We start from the raw sequence: 15,379 nt of genomic DNA on the forward strand, positions 1-15,379 counted from the left end.
TTGCCTCTGTTCGTTGTTTTAGTTAACCAGATCTTCGCTATCGTATTCAAACATATAAATAACAAATTATGTTATGTAAATGATATTATGTACAAATAAACAAATTATTATGACATCACAGAGGGTGAAGAGGAAGACAGCGACGTGTCGTCATCGGATGAATCCGATTGGTCGAGTGAGGAGGACGAGGATGACTCGGTGGAAGGTGGTTTCGATGACTCAGCATGTCCACCAGGGTGTGACGAGGTGAGTCAGCGAATTTAAATTATTTTGACACTAATTGTATTGTGTATAAATTTACTATTATATTCAGATGGTGCAGTGGTTTTTAGAAACACTTTTTATAACACAACAATGATCATTATTCAGTTAAATTAATTCTAGATATCACATTCGGGGATATTTACAATAAATATAAATGCCACCGACAGGCATTGTTTGATTCTGCGTTGGTTCTTCGCGAGAAACGACTCGACCTGGAGGAACAAATCTTGGAGGAGAAGAAACTTGCCGAGACTTTAAAGAAGGACGTCGATGGCTTGTTGAAGAAAGCTAAAGTGATGGACGCTCAGCTTAAGACAGCGCTCGCTGATCTAGAGGCTTTCCAGGTTGGGTTGTGATGTCATAGTGTGGGGTTGTGATGTCATAGTGTGGGGTTGTGATGTCATATTGTTGAATAATGTTAAGGAACTAATGTAAATGATGGGTATAGTAAAATTAAATGTAGATTATTTATCCTCGCATAGTTGGGCAAGCCTTGCTCAAAGAAAAGCAATAAATAAATAGTCTTGTTACTATATTACAAGGAGCCATTACTATTACTACCCAAGAACTTGTAAATCTACAATGATCTATATTATGCCTAAATTAAAACATAAAATGATAAAATATTTCAAAAAAGATTCTCCTAAAACAGTAGTACGACCGTTCAAAAAAAAATTATTCTCTCCAAGTAAAATTTGTTTCTAAAACAAAACCACAAACAACCTCCCCCTTGTAAGAATGAACCAAACCATGTTTTACAAACTAAAGTTTCAATATTTGATCCGTGTTAATCCTTATCTTAATTCTAAAGTTGGGGGGGTGAATGAATATTTTATGTTGAACAAGAAAATAAATCCTGTTCGTGATGTCATAATATCCATTATTAATGGAACAATAAACTTTGTTTTTATTCAATGAACATTATAAACAACATTAGTCTTTTGTTGTTTTATGAAATTAAATATTTAATGAAATGCAAATCCATGGTCAAGACATTTAACAACAATTACTTTTAACCCAGTGGTCATTAATGGGTTGTCTAAGTTATCAGCCATACAGAAAACAATCACCCACAAAGTTACATACGTGGTAACTTATAAGCAAGCACGAGGTGTATGAAACAGAACACTCGTGTTAGAACGTCTGTCGTTTACCCGCTGCATCAAAATATATAACACCCACCAATTAATGTTGTTTTTATATTAGGTTGAGAAACAAGGCAAGTTGAACGAGCTTGACGTGGTCGTGCCTCTCCGTCTCCACCAAGTGGAACACGTTTACAACGCAGTCGTCCCGTCCGACCTCTCCCAATGCTTAATATTCGCCAACAATTCACTGAGTGGATTGCAACGAAGGATCAAGGAGTTACAACACGAGAAGTCGGAACAAAGGAAACTTTATAAGTGGGTCGGGGTGTTATTATTGTACGTGGGTTCTGTATATAATTTTCTAAATTGTCAAGATTTCAGTTGCTTCGGCAATTTTCAAAATATATGTACATGATATGACATCAAACTTCATTCGTACCTTATTAAAAACCTAATAATAAGTATGTTAAATATTGAAGGGGTGCGCGTCAACAACACGTTCATCTGATCAAGAATCGACGGAGCATGGAGGATCGAATCGAACAATTGGAGGAGAAGTGCGAACACATGATGATGCTGAAGGTGGGGGGTGGGGGGTTGGATGGGTCAGGGTGTGGGTTGTAGGGGGTCTGGGGGGTTTAGGGTTGGGAGTGCTAAATGGGGGGTGGTAGAGGGTAAAGAGGGTGGTTGGGTGATATCAAGGGTTGGACTGTTAGAGGTGGGGTAAGAAACGTGTGGATGCTTATGAGTCTGGATTTATTAACTTACATATATGTATGTGGGGGGGAGGTAAAGGGGGTTAGTTGTCATTGTCTAAAGTACAGATTGGCACGCAGTCATCTTTGTTTATTACTTAATTAAATCGCTATGTTGAACATTTTCATATTTTATATTTTAAAACGGCTCTTGTTGCATTTATTTGCTTACTGACGTTCTATACAGCTCGTCTTTATCAGGATAACAACACTTGTGCAAGATATTACATATAGTTAACATTATGATTGTTGTTTAGTTTGGCAGGATTGTGGATTTGGACAAACTGGATTCAGTGACGATAAACAAGAATGTTGAAGAACTGAAGGAACAAGTTCGCAGGCAAGAGGTTAAGAATACAAAGGAGTTGTTGAAGAGACAAGTACGTTGGTTTGTTTATTATAATTATCCTAACATGATGTATATGACTGTGGGCATGGGAGTGGCAACCATTGATAAGCCACTCAAGTTCCCACCCACGAGGATAAATGACCAAACCAACCAAAAGTCATGTCTGCTTATCCACACACTGCAATAGCTTCAGCAACTCGACTGTGGGCATGGGAGTGGCAACCATGGATAAGTTACTCAAGTTCCCACCCACGAGGATATAAATGACCAAACCAACCAAAAGTCATGTCTGCTTATCCACACACTGCAAGAACACCAACATTGATATTTCAACACAGCGGCGAATAGACGAGTTACGTGAGCGAATCACGGAACTAACGAGAGACAACACGATCAGGTTGGAAAGATTGAATGTTCTGGCCAATGATAAGGAGGAACTTGAACAAGGGTTGGATCATAGACAACGTACCATGGTGGGTGGTTGGGTATAGGGGGTATATGGGGAAAGGCAGGGATAGTTGGTCAATTGTCATGATAAATCCAACTTATTCCCAAAATCCGGCGCTGTGGTATAGTGGTTAGCGCGCCTGGCTCTCACGCAGAGGTAATGGGTTCAAGGCTTGACGCTGCTACCATTGTGGGTGTATGTGTCCTTGGGCAAGACACTTAACGGCAATTGCTCCAACCCAGTGGTCATTATTCAATTAAATTATTGGTTTAAATGTTTATTAATGAAGTGTATAAATCACCAGTCATGTCCCTAAGCACAGGCAGGGGGGAGGCCACACAATCCCGGTTGAAAATGTTTCACAATTTTTGTACCAATGTTATATTGTCAATATAGGAATGTCACTGTGTTCGAATTAATCTTTCTTGGCTCTTCCTTTAATTTAAATTGTTTTACAAATTAAGAAGAAAGTCAAAAAGTACTATTTTAAGTATAACTGGTAGCAGAAGTTAGATTGGATCTTATCATTATATATATTATATTATCATCATATAACAACAACCAGGAATTGGAGCAGAAAGGCCGCAAGAAAAGTGAGATTCGTGAACAACACAGACTCGTACAACTTGTACAACTACAATCACAAGAAATACAAGTACGTTTATCATGTGTATATGATGGGGTAAGATGGGACGTGTGTGTATAGTGGGGTGGGGTAAGATGGGACGTGTGTATATAGTGGGTGGGGTAAGATAGGACGTGTATGTATAGTGAGTGGGGTACGATGGGACGTGTATGTATGGTCGGGTGGGGTAAGATGGGTAGTGCAAATAAGCCCCATCTTTTTAACTCCTATATTCCACCCATAGGCGTTGAAGGAGGAGATCGGCCTTCTATCAAGGAAGGGAGGCCACATATTACCCCCAGCCCAACCCCCACTTGGACAAGATACCGAAGTTTTGTAAAACTTTTATTTATAAATATATATCAAGTGTTTAATAAAGTTATTCAAGATTATCAAGTTGTGTTCCTTACTACCGAGGGTGGGGTTCGAACCTGGGTCATGACGTCACTGTGTAATGACGTCGATAATCGAACATCAGAATAGCAACATTCGCTTTCAAAACGCAACGTCATTAAAATTTTAATTGTGACGTAACAAACCAGATACGCAGCACGTATATCTAATATGACGTCATTAAAATTTAATTATTACGTAACAGATGCAGAACGCGCGGCGAACATTTCAGTCATAACATGAGTTACATTTTCTAACGAGCGAACGAAACGTAATAATGCGAAATAACATCTAGGTATTCGAATTCGATCTTCTGCTGAAGTTAAACGTTAACTTTATTAAACTAACGTTTCACCTGCTCTCCGGCAACTCAACATAAAGGTGAGAAAAACAATTTGTAATATTACGGTATACTTGGTAGTACCAGCAGAATATACATCAATCATGCAGATATGAAATAAATCCTTCGTAAGCTACGATGAATAAGTTTCAATCAACTCCCAATACACCAAGTAGCATTCCATCAACGTATAACGTCATATTACAATGTGGATTCGTTTCACTTTGATTAAAATATCGACGTCCAATCATTTTACCACCAACGCTGTTTCCACGCACGAGTTTTATCAGCGCTCGGGTTTAAATTCGTATCGACGTTGATCAGGGCAGCGAGGGCACGCCGCACGCCGGTAATTATTTAGGGTTAAAAGCTGTAAGTGGAGTTTACATTAAACAAGCTGTAGTGCGGTTTGTGTAGAATCTGTTGCAAAATAGGTTGGTGTTTTAAAGTGAAAGAGGTTGTTTGAATCTATTTGATTGCGTTCATATATTTAGTTGGTATGTGTATATTGTAATATTAAAGTAACATGTAAGATTTAGTGTCAGACCGTATTAGTTTTGCTTTGTTATTCAGAAGACAAACGAATTCTGGTTTTCCTAATTAATTCACGCAAGAGTGCGTCGCTAATTAGGCATCAAGGGAATAATACGAACTAATTATCCGGTAATTAAAACTGCGCCAAAGGTTTGGTTTTACAGATGTATCTGTGTATTTACTCGGCATATTTGTGTGAATGTGGTTTAGCTGTATTGGTATATGAGTCTTGATTATTAAATTAAGTTATCGCTTATAAGTTACGACGATTAAACAGGTCTATAATTGCTGCCCTGTTGGTATCGACCAAATTGATCGGGTGTCGCGTCTTTTATGGCGACATCGGGTAACACGATCGTGTCCCACGGGAAAGTGGACACTGTTTTTCCGCGAACAACTCGTATCAGCCCCGATCGATGTGAGCCGCTTCGTCAACCGAAGTGGAAAGATTTTTTCCGCTTGAAAGGAATCGGGAAATGTTGATATAAGTTTGGAAATCTGTGTTTGTTGGCAGATGGCTGACTTCTTTACGCAAGACGGCCCGTATGTAACGAAGTGTATTGTGTTTCAACAGATCCGTGCTTTGAATTTAGATATAAAAGCGATGGATTCTTAATTATTAAATATGTTGTTATCTCTCTCTTTGACGTTCACGTTATTATTCTGCTATTGGACCGGTACCATGTATTATATAGAAGGGTCGGTCACTTACAAATATTACAAGGAGACACTTGACTTGGTTGGGTTGCGGCCAAACCCTGCCATTGTACCACAGCAACGAGATGCGAGGATATATAGAGTAACAAGAGACGTGGGACAGGACACGGGGAACTTGAGCGAATCGTACGGAGGTAAGTGCAACGTAAGGCGGGTAATGCATTCGTTTATTCTACGCCGATACGTTTGATGGAGAATCGATATCGTGGCGGGCAGATCGAACCCTGCAACGCAGGCGTGTTGGAGCTGCTTAATTTTTGCGACACAAGTCACCTCCTGTTACCTTACGCATCCCATCCAATACTTTTATCTAAGAAGCTTTAATTAGCCAGCCCACCTGGCTTATGGGTTATTATACCGAAGTAGCGGCCCAGGTAGGAGGTAGGCTGAAGGTTCGTGGAAAGATTTAGATCTTAGATACCTGTGATGTTGTAGCCTGTGTATGATCAGTGTCATCACTTTGTTTGTTTTGCAGGAGCTAGTTCAAATTTTAGCGGGAAATCTCAACAATTAAACTTGTTGCCAATTGCATTCAACGTCACAATGGTAAGTGTTTGTCATAATCGCTTGTTATTTATCTTAATATAAATAAGATCTACTTTTATATCTCCGCTAATTTATCTCGCGGATTAATATTAGCGCTTTTTATTCCAATGTTTTATTTATGAATAGTTAATCCTCATACCAGATGATCGTTCGCTACTTAATGTGGTGTCATATACCCGGAACGTAGGCTGCTATAATGATGTGATAATGAGAATTTATGAGATAATAATACGTAACAATACACCTATAATGACCTCATATGTTACGAAACAGATTATATATAGTACTGTGGGGTAAGATGGATACCGTTAGCCCCTATAAATTTTGTCCCAATCATGTTTTAAACAATTAACAACGCTACTTTAAAGTTATGAGGATACAGTTTTATAATTCTTTTAATGTTGTTTGTGTACTGCCAAATTAGAATAATTTTTTATCCTATCTTACCCCACAACCACTATAAATACATGCGCCATCTTACCCCACCCTTCTAAACATCTACTTCAATGTAATTGGCCATCCCGTACTCACTCGCATGTGCCTGGCCTTTATATTGATTCTGTGGATTTCTCTTTAATTGATTTCATCACAATTTGTTGCGATTGAAGACATAAGTGCTCATGCCCGCTGTTCAGGTTTATATCACTTGTGTCATATACACACCAGACACACATGGTGTATTCATACACCTCATGCTCACTGTCAAGTTATAACATGGGTGTCTTCTTATACACCAGACACACATGGTGTATTCATACACCTCATGCTCACTGTCAAGTTATAACATGGGTGTCTTCTTATACACCAGACACACATGGTGTATTCATACACCTCATGCTCACTGTCAAGTTATAACATGGGTGTCTTCTTATACACCAGACACACACATGGTGTATTTATACACCTCATGCTCACTGTCAAGTTATAACATGGGTGTCTTCTTATACACCAGACACACATGGTGTATTTATACACCTCATGCTCACTGTCAAGTTATAACATGGGTGTATTTTTATACACCAGACACACATAGTGTATTTATACACCTCATGCTCACTGTCCAGTTATAACATGGATGTCTTCCTATACACCAGACACACATAGTGTATTTATACACCTCATGCTCACTGTCCAGTTATAACATGGGTGTCTTCTTATACACCGGACACACATGGTGTATTCATACACCTCATGCTCACTGTCAAGTTATAACATGGGTGTCTTCTTATACACCAGACACACATGGTGTATTTATACGCCTCATGCTCACTGTCAAGTTACATTCCTTACTTTACATTCCAGAACATCACCAGCACCCACGATCCGAGTGACAGAATGGTGACTGACGTCACAGCAACAACTGAAGATCACCACGAAGACGAAGAAAACCCGTTCGCCCAGGTCAGCATACAGCACATATGACATTACATAAAACAATAATAGTTATGTATCTCTTTTAATACAGTAGAACTATGTAAAAAATAACTATTTCTAACTATTTAAAAAAAGAGAAAGAAATTTGCAGCAAAACAACAGTCGTTAAAACATACTACGGATCAAAACTACTTGAGCAAAAATGACAAATAAAATCGTCGCTGCTAAACCGGCAACCTTGTAGTATCTAACCAACAATATACGGTCATTCTATTGTCGTACTATGACGTCATAGTCCCGGTAGGACGTCATATGTCTTATTGTGACGTCACCCATCGAGTAAACGTTGATGAACTTGTACAAACGTAACATATTTGCTGGTGGCAATTTTAATGCAAATTAAAGTTGTTTGTTACGACACAATGGCCTTGTTTACGTCACTAAAGCGAAAAAACCACACACTAGAATCCAGGGACAATGCTTTGGAACCCACGTAACAATGCTGTTTAACCTGTTTAATGATTTCCCCACTTCAGTTTGGCTTGCGTAACAACATCTGCACAAGTGCAATTATATTCGCGAGGTCAATTTATATCGATTTGGTATTTTATAACGAAATAGTATTATATAATGAAACGTAACAGATATTTGTATAGTGACGTCACAGTGGATCTCTTTAATCACACAAGGTGATTATTCAACATTTGTTACGTCACACAGCGAAATTTTGACGAGTTTATGTTTTATTTATAAGAATCGCAAATGGGGAGTGGGAATCACTATGTTTCCTGTGTTCGTTGTAACATTGGAAAGTAAATGTGACATTTTGTTGGAAGCGTTTCGTTATCATGGGACGTGTGTGTATGTTGAGATTAAACGTAATAGTGAATGGGACAATGTTTGACAGTGAGCATACGGTGCTTGTTGTTGGTATGACATATCAACGTCTATACTAACTTTGGATTATACTTTTTTAGTGTAATTTTAGTGTCCCGTCTAAATTTCCCATTCACCCTATAATTACCGTAACAATGAGACAAAATAAACTTAAATGTGAATGTATATAACTTATTTATCCTCGCATGGCGGGGCAACGACAATCGTTATAACACGGGTGTTCTGTTCCATACACCTCATGTCCGCTTACGAGTTACCACATATGTAACTTTTCGTATTCATTAAACCCCCTTGTTCCCCACAGAGCCCATACGCGATATTCGGTTGGTCAGTGGTGTATGGGTTACTAGTCGTTGTAGCTTTGGTGGGAAATCTTGGGATCTGCTGGATCGTCATCAGGAACAAACGAATGCAAACCGTCACCAACTTCTTCCTCGCCAGCACTGCGTTTGCGGTAATTATACATCAGCTTATAATATTGTGTTGTTGGTGCTATATACCAGGTATCAGGAATAATGGTAGTGTAATGAGCTCGTTAGGTTAAACAAGTAATTTAAACCGGTCCATGTTTTTATTCTCATTTGTGGTCAAACAATATTTATAGAATTATATAACCTTATTCTCACGAGCGTAACGACGTAGTATTGACGTAACGATGACGTAGTGGTGACGTAACGATAACGCAGCATTGAAGTTACCCTTCATAGAATAGTTGGACCAACTGTGTATTAAAGATTTTAAAAATCTCTTTAATTTTAAAATAGATTAATTTGGATTGAAACCATCCACCATAACTACGTTATAGGTTCCGTCATAAACAACTTAATTATCCAACTAATAGATTTTCAATCTTCAAACCGGGGGAGTTTGGTGTACTTTCAAAATTTTCAATTTTTGATGCGATTGTAGTTTTTACTCAAGCGTGTTTTAACGACTGTCATTTTGTGGCATTTTCGCCGTTGTTTTAATTAACCCGACTTTCGCTATCGTATTCAAAGATAAACGGTGCATGGTTGTTCCGAATGTAGTTGGACAAGATGTTTGTAGCACATAATAATATTCCAGTTTTTCCTAATCATGTTTTTAACAATTAACAACGCTCGTTCAGAGTCGCAAGGGTATACAGTTATATAATTCTGTAAATATTCCGTGTTTGGTACCAAATGGGACGAAAAAAGGGAATAAAAACATGTCCCATCTTGCCCCAACTTCCCACTATATTATCTCTTTACCACGTCGATATTTAACACACGCGTCTTGCGTAACTTCCTGTCAATGCAATAATTGATGAAACAAGTTCGAACCCCGGGTCAACCATGGTTAAAGCTAACTTAGATAAATCGAACATCGAATAAACGCTATAGATCAAATGACGTAACAATCTGGATTGTAATTACTCTAAGTTTCGGATTTGATGTGAATCCGCCGATTAATTCCACTTTACCCGCTCGCGTATGAATATTTCAAACGTTGGATCAATATCTTGTGTTACGTTGATTGTATGGCGATCAAAACATGACGTGGACGTGACGTGTGGGTGACGTAATCGGGAAATCTGCAACCGCGTGCATGTGACTTGAAGGAATATAAAAATTCCCTCGCGTCAGTTTTGCTTGTTTTGTCCAACTTATTTATCCTCACGTGCCAACGACAGTCATTATAACAGAATGTTCTGTTTTATACACCTTGTGCCTGCTTACAAGTTACCCCGTATTTAACTTTATTGTTGGTGATTGTTTAATGTATGGCTGACAATTGGGTCAACCCATTAGTGACCACTGGGTTGGAGCTATATATACCCATAACGGTTGCAATACCGTATTAAATGACGCAACGATGACGTTTCACAGGACTCAAACGTGATCGGTTTCAACACCGTTTTTAACTTCACGTATGCTTTGAACAACGATTGGTATTTCGGGAAGGCGTTTTGTCATTTTATCAACTTTGTGCCGATCGGGGCGGTCCTTGCTAGCATCCTTTCTATCACTGTTATCAGTTTGGATCGCTTCGTCGTCATCATGTACCCGCTACGTAGGAGGACATCTCGGAAGACTGGTGAGCATAGAAACAATGTAGAAATATATTAATGTGATATTTATGTCATCCATATGATAACTTCTGGTAAAAGAGGGCTGAAAGAAACATTAAATAAATAAATTAGTTCACGTCTTTACAAGTATACACACATACTGTTGGTGCCAGGCTTATAATTATTTTGCTAAGGGTTATAGTTATATATTATTGTGTTCTTATGATGGGGAAGGGGCTTGGGTTATATGCTGCACTTATCAGTCAGTGAGGATTAAACAGTTAGCAATAGTGTGGCTCAATCAATAGTGTGAAAGTAGAGTGGAGTCAATGGGTCAAAGGGGATTGGGTTATGTGTGGATGGGTCAAAGGTTCAGAGTTAATTATGGGGTTAATGTTAAAGTAAAGATAAGGTTAAAGTTCATTCATTAAACCTTTCAATCTGTTTGACAGCCCGCAAAACGCTGTTTCAGACGTTTAATACAACGCTATTACGAAACGTTAAACAGTTCTCATTATACATGATATTCCTATAGCATTGATTTGAATGCCTATACCTCCTATGGGGTTTAACTTCATAATAAACTACAATGGGTTTCCTTATTTTAACTGTACGGTCCTGTTTGTCTCAATAACAGTTTACATTGGTTGTAGTAATTAACGCTTGGGTCAACCACGTCATTGTATGATAAGTGTTGCTGCGGTAAATAATGGATGGGGGCATCGTTATCTGCTAATGTATGGTAGCCGTGTAGGGACAAGCTATTATGAATGAATGCCATTTGTTTACCCTCTCGTGGGACAGGTGTTTTAACACGACTGTCAAATACAGCACACCGTATACGTAGCGGCTTCATACACCTCGTGTCCCTTTGCAAGACCAACCCCTCTACTTCCTCTACTTCTACTACAATCCCTCTACTTCTATATAAAACAATTTGTAATAAGCCACGAACGTGGAAATTCCTAAAACCTTGTTTTCTTTCTAACACAAAAAGCTAAATGTAAAACTAAATGACGTCATCAGAAACTGAATGACGTCATTGTAAACTGTAATAGAATAACTATTGAACTGACAAATACATCAGTAAGAACTTTGAAATATATATATAGGTTGGGGCAACATTGTCTATGTTTGTGTTTATAAGGACTACACACGGCGTACAACACCAGTATCCGTGCCCATTATACAAATATTCAATCCCTGTGCCATTAAACAAGATGAGCTCGCGGTTTCTTTCTTTGAAGGGCGATTGAATTTCGTTGTAGTTAGAAGCATGGTACGAGTTAGGGGTCGATGTTAAACCAATTACCCGGTCACAATACAAGAGAGCTTCCTCCAAGCCAAACCGAGACTTAATTAATTCTAATTACTCTAAAACCTCCCCCCGTGTGGAATATCGAGCGTTTAAACTGAACAGGAAGTGATGTAACAACGTTGTTCGAATTATAATTTTCGTTTACCAAATAAATCATTTTGTTTAGGCCTAGAGTAAGATGGTCCAGGTTTTTATTATATATTATTTCCCCATTTAACACAATCAGAAAATACGGTATATTATGTGCTAACATATCCATCTTACCCCACTCTACTATATCTACATTCACCACCTGCATGCCATTTATTTGACTGGTTCTATACACAGCTTGCTCCACTGTACTTAACAGGATACTTCATAAATAATTGTTTAAAACCCGCTTTGGGTAAAAACTACTAGAGGAAAACATAAACATTTCTATTTCTGTTTCTTTCCAATACCCTGTTTGTCGCTTATCGGTACACTGTTAGCGTTATATCGCATACAATAACCTCATACACCCCCTCAGCCAAGATGACGATCGCTGGCATCTGGTTGTTTTCGTTGGGTGTGGCTTTCCCTCAATGTTTCTTCGCCACAATAACAACGGAGGAAAGTGGGACAAGAACAACATGCAGCATACAGTGGCCAGATGGTGTTTCGGGGCGTATGCGGTTGGGGTGAGTTGTTTATCCTCATGGCGGGGCAACGACAGTCGTGTTCTGTTTCATACACCTCGTGCCCACTTACAAGTTACCACGTTTGTAACTTTTGGGTAATTGGTGACGTCAGAAGTACTTGTGACGTTACTTATCCATGACGTAGTTGAGTTAATCCCCCACGCCACACCAGACCCCGGATGCTTACTTATATAATGATTGTGACATAAGTGATTGAATTATTCAATCATTGAAACATGATTGACGTTAATTGATTCTCAGGTACCAACTTTCGTTCATGGTCATCTCATACTTTCTACCCTTGATAATATTAGCGGTCAGCTACGTTGCCATGGCGCTTCGTCTGTGTGGAAGCAACAACCAAGTCGGCCACCAAAACGAGACTCAACTGCGCCGTATAGCGAATAACAAAAAGGTAACTGCTGTCTATTGTAGGAATCACTTCATTTCTCCTCTACGGTCACGAATACATTGGCTGGAATAGTTTGTGAAAAAGTAAAGTAAACGTTAAACTGGGCGACTTGTGTGACAAGTATAGTTCCATCAATTGCGACGAACGGTAAAGTAATATACGTCATCGCTTCGTCGCGAAAACTAGAAGCCCTTTACGATGCCTGGTTAAATATATCGGTAACGCTCTACGGGGAACCCCCGAGGCAAGGGTGGGAGAATGTTGCGCCCATTTTCTACCCGACTGCTTTTCCTACTATTTTTTAACTTTTTGTTTCAGTTTATAAACGTATATAATATATATAGTAAGGTGGGGAAGATGGGAAACCTTTTTCTTCTATTTTATTGTCATGTTTGGTAGTAAAAAGATACATTTAAAGAACCATGAACCGTATTCTCGCGACCTCCATAGACCGTTGTTAATTGCTTAAAACACTATCATGATATTTGGATATTATCTGCTAAATGTGTCCCGTTTTCCCCAACTGTGCCATATATGTTTGAATGTGTGTAATATATATCTTACCCACAGGCTGTTCGTATGATGATGTTGGTCGTTGTTGTATTCGCAATATGTTGGTGTCCTTACCACTTGTTCTTCCTCGCTGATTATATAGTCAGTGATAGCTATCATTGGGAGAAAATACAACAAGTTTATCTCGCCGTATTCTGGGTTGCAATGAGTAGTTCCATGTACAACCCGTTCATATATTGCTGGAACAACAGTCGGTAAGGAAGGTTCATTTTCATGTTGGATGACTTTGAAATATAAAGTTATTCTCCACTGTCCATCATGACCGAATGTTTATTAATCAGAAATGATTGAAATTAATCATCTTGTTGATAAATATGAGGTTTCCATTGTGAGAAACATGGGGCGGACTCATATAGTTAGACATGTAGTGATAATGCGTGTGATCGGTTCGTTTAATCTTTAAATATTATCCAAACTTAAAGCCAATGGAAGATTAAACATTATTTTCCAGATTTCGCGAAGAGTTTAAACGACTTTGTTGTTGTTTTAAACTTGCTCATCAACCTAAGTTAAACATGGGTTAGTTAAGCAATAAGTTTGCCATGGTTGTCGTTAATTTCGTGTTTAATTTATTTTATTCATAATGCATGTTTTCGTAATTCGTGCTTGTAACATGTGATGAACCAAGTGAAACATCTGCATGTGTCTCTTACATCATCAGTGTAAAATGAGAGCTGAACTGGCCGTGTTTATAAAGTTGTACACAAGTGTGGACTACGCGCCAGCTCTCTTTACACTGATGATGAACTAAATGAAACATCTGCATCAGTCTCTGACATCATCAGTGAATTCCACCAACCAACTAATTATCGTTGAAACTCCAGGTTTAAGGAATCGTTCCGTGAATTATTCCACTGCGGTGGCGCCAGAGGTCACCGTTCATTTGCATTTCGACTCCGACAGAGAAGCAGAGGGGCATGAGAGGTTGATGTATATAGAGAGTAGAACCCTGGGTGTTAGGGTAATGGGGTATACATAGTAGCATCCTGGGTGTTAGGCTAATGGGGTATACATAGTAGCATCCTGGGTGTTAGGGTAATGGGGTATACATAGTAGCACCCTGGGTGTTAGGGTAATGGGGTATATATGGTAGCAACCTGGGTGTTAGGGTAATGGAGTATATATGGTAGCACCCTGGGTGTTAAGGTAAAGTTTTATAAATAATTAGTTCAATAAATAATTATTCCCCCAGACCATCCACGGCTCAAACCCTGTTATGATAGCGCCAGCAAGCGTTGGTTTTGCATTTGTAGGGGGGAGGAAAAACGTCACCGAGTGGAGATGTTATTTCTATGCTTGTCGTTGCACGCGTGTAGTTTAAACTTTTTTTAAAATGTTCCGAAATACCAAAACAGTTCGCAATGTTTATATTATTTCTATGAGATGAGATTCCTGAAAGCTTTTTTTCAGTGAAATTCACGCAAAGCGCTGTGGGGTAAGATGGATACCGTTGGAAGATAATGTGTCATATTTCCCAATCGTCTTTTAAACAATTAACAACGCTCGTTTCGTAAAATATATAATTTTGTAAATAGTTTTGTTTTCTATCAAATGGACGATAATAGAAAATAAAAAATGGACCATCTTACCCCGTTCTACTGTAAATTGTGAGAATAACGAGAAATAAGAAATAAATATTGGGCGAGGTGAACCATTGTCATGCATGCGTAACACCATGGGCGTTCTCTGTGTCGTGTAGAGCCGTTTTGCGCTGTAGTGTAAACGCCGCTTAAAAAAAGAAATATCTGCGCTGAGCCTTTTTGGCGGCGTTTACACTCACAGCTCGCCTCGGTGTAAAAAGAAGAAACAAAGTAACTTCACCCAGCTCAATTTTCTCACACAAGCATAGTGAAGTAGGCTGGGGGAAAATGGAACACCTTTAGCACAGAATATCCAAATATCTGGGTCGCGTTTTAAACAATTAACAACGATCCATTGGAGTCGTGAGGATAAGGTTTTATAATTCTTTAAACTTTCTTTGTCTACTACCTAATGAGACAAGAAGATATATTGAAAGGTATATATCTTCCCCCGACTACTATATATTTTACGAAA

The 15,379-nt window shown here is 38.7% G+C and overlaps 2 protein-coding genes across 6 annotated transcripts; both read left to right on the forward strand.

Annotated features, from left to right (window-relative positions):
* The first annotated feature begins 94 nt into the window (after positions 1-94).
* LOC100178116 (cilia- and flagella-associated protein 44-like) lies at positions 95-3,925 on the forward strand. Its single transcript, XM_002120095.5, has 8 exons — positions 95-246; positions 432-608; positions 1,471-1,667; positions 1,832-1,934; positions 2,365-2,487; positions 2,795-2,929; positions 3,470-3,559; positions 3,774-3,925. The coding sequence occupies exons 2-8, from the start codon at positions 561-563 to the stop codon at positions 3,867-3,869; spliced, it is 792 nt and encodes a 263-aa protein (XP_002120131.4). The 5' UTR covers positions 95-246; positions 432-560; the 3' UTR covers positions 3,870-3,925.
* A 1,406-nt stretch (positions 3,926-5,331) lies between these two features.
* tkr (tachykinin receptor) lies at positions 5,332-14,975 on the forward strand. Of its 5 annotated transcripts, none has more exons than XM_026839114.1 (11): positions 5,332-5,647; positions 5,989-6,059; positions 7,362-7,460; positions 8,635-8,784; positions 10,181-10,388; positions 12,189-12,339; positions 12,601-12,754; positions 13,322-13,518; positions 13,776-13,843; positions 14,149-14,248; positions 14,735-14,827. In XM_026839114.1, the coding sequence occupies exons 1-11, from the start codon at positions 5,422-5,424 to the stop codon at positions 14,811-14,813; spliced, it is 1,503 nt and encodes a 500-aa protein (XP_026694915.1). In that variant the 5' UTR covers positions 5,332-5,421; the 3' UTR covers positions 14,814-14,827.
* Positions 14,976-15,379: the final 404 nt, after the last annotated feature.

This window comes from Ciona intestinalis, unplaced genomic scaffold (assembly GCF_000224145.3).
Source record: "Ciona intestinalis unplaced genomic scaffold, KH HT000155.2, whole genome shotgun sequence".
NCBI lineage: Eukaryota > Metazoa > Chordata > Ascidiacea > Phlebobranchia > Cionidae > Ciona > Ciona intestinalis.

Bases quoted from the DNA above. Each gene is read 5' to 3' on its own strand.
- LOC100178116 (XM_002120095.5), top strand. From the start codon at position 561: ATGGACGCTCAGCTTAAGACAGCGCTCGCTGATCTAGAGGCTTTCCAG. The intron at 1,935-2,364 runs GTGGGGGGTGGG...ATTGTTGTTTAG, and splicing joins AACACATGATGATGCTGAAG to TTTGGCAGGATTGTGGATTT. The intron at 2,488-2,794 runs GTACGTTGGTTT...ATTTCAACACAG, and splicing joins AGGAGTTGTTGAAGAGACAA to CGGCGAATAGACGAGTTACG.
- tkr (XM_026839114.1), top strand. From the start codon at position 5,422: ATGTTGTTATCTCTCTCTTTGACGTTCACGTTATTATTCTGCTATTGG. The intron at 8,785-10,180 runs GTAATTATACAT...GACGTTTCACAG, and splicing joins TCGCCAGCACTGCGTTTGCG to GACTCAAACGTGATCGGTTT. The intron at 12,340-12,600 runs GTGAGTTGTTTA...ATTGATTCTCAG, and splicing joins TCGGGGCGTATGCGGTTGGG to GTACCAACTTTCGTTCATGG.